Below are 6,000 nucleotides of genomic sequence, written 5' to 3'. Positions count from 1 at the left end.
GGCTATCTTTAGTGGCAATTTCTCAAAATGAGAAAGAACAAGTAACTGGACTGATCCTCTGGTTATGATTTAGTCAGGCAAAACCTGACTTGGAGACAATTTTCTGCTAGATTCCTTTCTTCTCTTTGGTTAGAGGTAGTAGTCAGATCCTCTAGTCAGGGTCTTTTGGGCCCATACCATAGGATGCTCCCTTTCTGTGCTCTCCAGCTAACGGCAGCACAGAGAGGGCTTGGGGAACCAAGAACCAGGCTTTATTTAGTTTCTCTGCCTTAAGCCTATATGTCTCAACTCCCCAGAGGGGTAGCCCCAAGAAAGCAGGCTCTTTATACACATAACAGGGTGGGCAGTGGGGGGAGGGAGACATTTATGACTGGAGTGATCCACCATGGGATAAGGGACTCAAGGCTAAGGCCGCCTATTGGTAAGTGCTTCAGCTTTTCATATGCTTGCACTACAGTGGGCTCTCTAGCTCGTTGCCCAGAAACCTCTCTCATCTCTGAATTCCTAGTTTACTGAAGCAAGGAATACTCTCAGTACCAGAATCCATTTTAAGAATATTTTATTTATCTTTTGAGATTACATATTCATTATTGCTGATCTAATACAATCACTTAGACATAAAGATTTCCAAGAGCCTTTCAGAAATGGCAATCATTAGAGGTTTTATTTCCTTTCAGTAAGATGATGAGAACTAGATGATTATTTATATATATATGTATGTATATATAGTTTAGAACTTGTCCACATATAATTTGCTGGTGTTGCCTATTTTTTTCTGTAATTTTCCTTTATTAAAAAAGCTTAATGCAACAATGCATTTTGATTTCTTTTTTTTTTAAACCATGACAAAGTTAATTTGGCGAAAACCACAGGAGCAGCAATTTCAGATCTGTTCAGAAAAAGCCAAGCAGCAGAAAAGCTTCGTAGGAGCATGTGGCCATGGGGAGCTGTGCTCATATAGGAGGGGAGGATTAGGAGCCAGGAGGGCAGAGGGAAGGTAGACCAGATACCATATTTTTTTTTTTTTGAATGAGAAAAAGAAAATATTTCTATTAAGAAGGCCAAAAAAAAAAAAAAAAAAATCCTTGAAAACAAGCACAATTCATTGCAGAGAAAATGGTAAGACCTCACAGGCCAGGGCCACATATAAAGAGATCATTGGTCTTCTTTCCCAGGCTTCCAGATACCTAGAAATGCATCTAAGGTGACAGCTTAAGATGCATCCAGATACTTAGGATGCATCTAAGTGAGGAAAGAAGACACTTTTGTTCTGATTACCTGGGCAGAAAGAATAATGACCAAATTCCACCACCAATGTAGAACCCAAATACTCAGGAGGCCTGGACCTCCTCCTCACTAATGGTTATGATACAGAGTCCCCAGAAAGAAAGGACGAGTGGTCACCTGAAACTCAGAGGCAAACACCTCACCGTGGGCAGCAACACGGCAACCTAATCTAGACGCCCAGTGTGGCTCCTTTTCCATGTGGAGTGGCCTCTTCACTATGGCAAGGCAGAGTGTGCACTGACAGGGCCAGCACGTGCTTGTGGGCTCCACAGGCAGCTGCCAGGTTTTGCTGAGAAACAACAGGTTATGACTTTTGGCTTAGGAGCATAATAGGCTAGGGTTCAGATACCTGCCTAATAGAATCATCTCTGGATATAAGATAAGATACAAATCTCATCTTTTGAATCTTCTGCAATTTCTCCAGTTAATTAATACAAAAGCCAGTTAATTAATACTGGGTAGGCAAAAGGAAGAACTGAATGGCCTGGTGGAATTGTCAACATTTATGATCTTCTCCATGAAAAAATAAAGCCACATATGTGGCATTTTTCCAGTACTTGCTAAGATATATGGCCTCTGAGGAACCAGATTCTGTGGGTTGAGAGACTGTACTATTTAATGAGGCAAATTTAGCCATTTACCTAAGGTCTACCTTCCGGCCTCCAAAAGAAAGGTCATTTCCAGACTAGCTCTGTGGGTATATGTGAAGAGCAGGAGAAGTTAGAGAAGGTAGAAATCGGAGGGCAGAATTAGGTTGGGAAGGTTATGGTGATCCTGGGTGGTCTGGAGACTTTACCTCTTGGAACCAATCTGGTCCCAATGGAACCCTTGAGACTAACAGGTCAGTCTCCAAAAGGAATTCAGCTCTTAGGTGGGACACAACATTTCAGGCTGCTCATATTACATTTTTTTTGTAATTTCGGAGTTTACTTAAGAAACTACCTCCAAAACACAGAATCCCAAGATAGAAAAGAGCAGAACATAAAGCGATATCCCAGCAGAGAAGAAAGACCACAGACCAAACTGCAGAGACATTAGATCTCAGTTTCATCAATGGCAATGGCCAAAGGGATGAATATTTGATGAGGTTCAAATTAGTCAACCTAGCTGTGATCACATGGATTCAGTTTACAGTGTCTTCCCTGTATAGCTTAGCCAGTTAAGCGTCAAAGCCCTTCCCAGGAGACAAATAACTATATTCTGCTTCTGTAGGGTGCTGAGCTGTGGGCTGCATTTCTGAAGCCCTGATCTCCCAGGTCCCTTGGAAAGTAAGCCACTTCCTGCTCAGCTTTAGAAGGAGTTTTAGGCAACTGAAGGAAGTTTCGGGAAGCAGTGTTTCACAACAAGCTTCTTTTTTTCTGAGATAGTGCCAATCTGGAGGGGGCCTCCTGGGAAACTATCCAGTTAAATGACAAGAAAGTAAAATTATGGGCCCCAGTGGGGCTGGCCCTCACTTCCTGAGCAGAGGCTAGGTGGGTTAGAAAGACGCCAAAACAAATGTCTGACAAACATCAGAGCTGCTGAGGAAATAGTAGAGGCACACTCCTCTTGGAACCTGAAAGTGTTAAAATGGACATAAATATTCAAGGGGAAAAAAAGGAGTCCTGGGTAAGAAAGGAGACTCCCAGGAAGCAGAGGCACAGCTGAGATCTTGGTGCAGTTTGCCAAAGACACAACACTCCTTCCTTCCCAGCCATTTTATAAAGAAGGCAGTGATAGCAAGGGTCGAGGCTGGGAACCCAAGCCGTGTTAACTCAATGGCTTCCAAAAGGCCTCCCCTGGGGAAGGGCCAAAGCTGAGAAAGGCAGCTGCTAAAAATTTATTCCAGAAAACCCCAGAAAACAAGGAGTCTGGAATCCACAGACGAACTCCTGAGCCTGGACTAGAGAATGATGACCAGTGCTGAGGATTCCGAGTCAGTGGGGAATGATGCAGAAGATGCACCGGGAACCCCGTTTCTTTCCTTCCTCAGCCTGTCCCCTGTGGCTCTCACAGCCCTTGGGACAGCAACCACACTCTGGGCCGAGGAGACAGGCACAGGACTCTAGATTTTAATAAATAAATAACCTAACATAGAGGGTGAGCACGGCGGGCAGCTTATTGGAGAAGCAGTTTGCTGGGTTCTTTCCTGTATAGGAGTGGAGAAAAGACTTGGAGTTCTATTCCTTAAAACTTCTGGCTTGAGTTACAGGAACTTAATACCTATAGGGAAAAAGAAAGATGAGACTGTGATGTTATCAGCTTGTGGGGATGCTGGGACATGAAGAGACTGCCTAAAGGTGTAACGAGGAGGCAGGCACTTTTCTGGAGTGTGTGGTGAGGGTAGATAAATGGAGCGCTTTTTCATATCAATGACAAAGGCCAGATTTTCTCTAGACAGGGATAAATGTCATATCAAGAAGATGAAATGACAAATCAAGAAAGGGAACACTATTTAATGTTTGGACATGGCTTCAAAGAATCCTTTGGGGGTGGCAGTGGGGAGAGTGGGTTTATTTTTCTGAGTTCATGGAAATATGGTGATGGATGCCAAGACCAATTCCAGTGCAGGAAGCTCATGATTACCCAGGCTTCCCCATTTCTAGGGAGTTCAAGGTACCTGTAGTAATTGGGCTTGAAGGGCCCATTCTTGTTGAGCCCCAGATACTTGGCCTGTTCATCTGTCAGCTCAGTCAGGTGGGCATCAAAGGTGGGCAGGTGTAGGCTGGCCACATACTCATCTGAAACAGATCACACAAGACCCAGTATAAACATTCATGCTTCTTGTCTGGCTGTCCTCTCCAGCCTTAAAAAGTGGAAAGTGTCAGTCGCTCAGTTGTGTCTGGCTCTTTGTAACCCCATGGACTATAGCCCGTCAGGCCCCTCTGTCCAGGGGATTCTCCAGGCAAGAACACTGGAGTGGATTGTCATTCCCTTCTCCAGGAGATCTTCCCAACCCAGGGACTGAATCTGGGCCTCCTGCACTGCAGGCAGATTCTTTACCATCTGAGCCAGAGAATGTCCCAAGACACCTTCTAATTCTTGGAGCTTAACTTTTGCTCACTGGACCCCAATTCTAAGGAATGGTTGCTTGAGCTTAAGCCCAGTACTTTTCAAAGGCATAACATTTCTTCCTTATAAGGTATTTCAGCCTGGAACCTTTCCTTCTCCACAGAAAAGTGAGAGGGAGATGAAAGCAGCAAATCAGCCTGAGAAAAGGATGGGAGAGTGGAGGGACTGAAAAACAGGAAGCTCCTATGTTAGTTCTGCCCTGAACTTGATACTCTGGGTCACTCAGGAAAACTAACACCTGTGGAGCTCTGAAAAGAGTGACTGAGGAGTATCCTACACTATTGGCTTTGTTTTCAGTCCCCCTAGTTCTTAGCGGTTTCCATTTATATTCTTTTACCTAAATACTTATTACTTTTTCAGAATTTTGTGTCACTTCCTATGTATTGGTTTGGTCTCCCTAACTTCATTATATATTCAGCTATGGACTATTAGACTTTTTTACATTCATCTAAAGTGTTTATTAAAGGAGAATATATCAACTGCTCACAGTTGCTGTGCATCTAATGCTGAAGCAAAACAAAACCAGAAGCTAATTTACTCCCCCAATTTTTGGTTTGGGAGTTTATAAACATACTCTCAGTTCAGGCGCTTACAGCAGTATTCTTTAAAAACTTAAGGCAGTTTAATGTTTCTCTTATACGAAAGAGCCACATAATTAAACTCTTAACAGAAGCTGTTCAGAGTCTTTCCTTTGGCCTGAAATAACAGGGTCAGAGTTAGGAGGTGGGAGTAGGAAAGTTTGGTAGGGGCCATTTAGCAGCCTAGAACTGGAGTAAGTCAGATGTCCCAAGGTTTTCCTCTCTCTTGAGGGGAAGATTTTTTTTTTTTCCTTTGAGATTCTCTTCTTGTATAATAGATACTTTGGGAAAGTCCTGAGAATTCATAGACAGGTAAACTAAATCACAGCAAAATGTCCTGACTTCATCAGGGCAACCTATTTGGAAAATGTGGTAAATCAACTGGGGATAGAGTCTAGGAAGTCTAGCTCCTACTTTACAAGATGAAAATATCCCTTTTTTATTCCTAAGAAATATCATGTCCCCCAACTCCACTTAGTCTCTGACTCTGGGCTACTCGGTAAGGAAGAGGAGAAAAGCTCATGCTTACCCATTTTCTTGGGCAACAGGTAGACATCTTGCTTATAGCGACCCTCAGGAGCATTGTAGAGCTCTATCAAGGCTAGAGCCTAGAAAAGCAGAGATGGATGCTGACAGGCCACTCATAGCAACCTACCCCATATCAAGTGAAACCCTCATAGGCTAGTGCCCCTCTCCAGCCCACTGCTTCCCCACTCTGGAGGCCTTACCTGAGTTGTAGCAGTGATTGAGAGCACAAATGTAGGCACTGTGGAGCAGCTTAGGTTCAGCAGACGGCCCTAGAGTGCAAGGGTTAACACACATAGGGGTTGGTTAGACAGAGTCTCTGACTTGGCGCAATGTGAGAAGAACATGATTGCCATTTTCCAAACACTTCTCAGCTAACATGCTGGACAAAAAGCAGTTGTTCAATCAATGGAAATGAACTGATTGACCTTTGAGTGAAATGTTAAAAAGTTCTGGAAAATCTGATGAAGATAACAAGATAAAAGATCTCTAGGTTTATGTAAAAAAAAATAGAAAAAAAAAAAATAGAGGTGGTCACTTGACACAGAGGCTTATGCCA

At 43.3% G+C, this 6,000-nt stretch overlaps 1 protein-coding gene across 2 annotated transcripts in view; it reads right to left on the bottom strand.

The window, feature by feature from the left end:
* Positions 1-666: 666 nt before the first annotated feature.
* The window catches only part of AHCYL2 (adenosylhomocysteinase like 2), a 187,597-nt gene continuing 182,263 nt past the window's right edge, over positions 667-6,000 (bottom strand). For both annotated transcript variants that reach the window (XM_052639254.1, XM_052639255.1), the window contains exons 14-17: positions 5,645-5,713; positions 5,446-5,524; positions 3,887-4,007; positions 667-3,489 (exon numbers count right to left, since the gene is read on the bottom strand). In XM_052639254.1, coding sequence (XP_052495214.1) covers positions 3,483-3,489; positions 3,887-4,007; positions 5,446-5,524; positions 5,645-5,713 — 276 coding nt within the window. In that variant the 3' untranslated portion in view covers positions 667-3,482. The remainder of the gene's footprint in view (positions 3,490-3,886; positions 4,008-5,445; positions 5,525-5,644; positions 5,714-6,000) is intronic.

The sequence above is a fragment of the Budorcas taxicolor genome, chromosome 4 (genome assembly GCF_023091745.1).
Source record: "Budorcas taxicolor isolate Tak-1 chromosome 4, Takin1.1, whole genome shotgun sequence".
NCBI classification, from domain to species: Eukaryota; Metazoa; Chordata; class Mammalia; order Artiodactyla; family Bovidae; genus Budorcas; species Budorcas taxicolor.
This window is presented reverse-complemented; position numbering and strand designations above follow the sequence as displayed.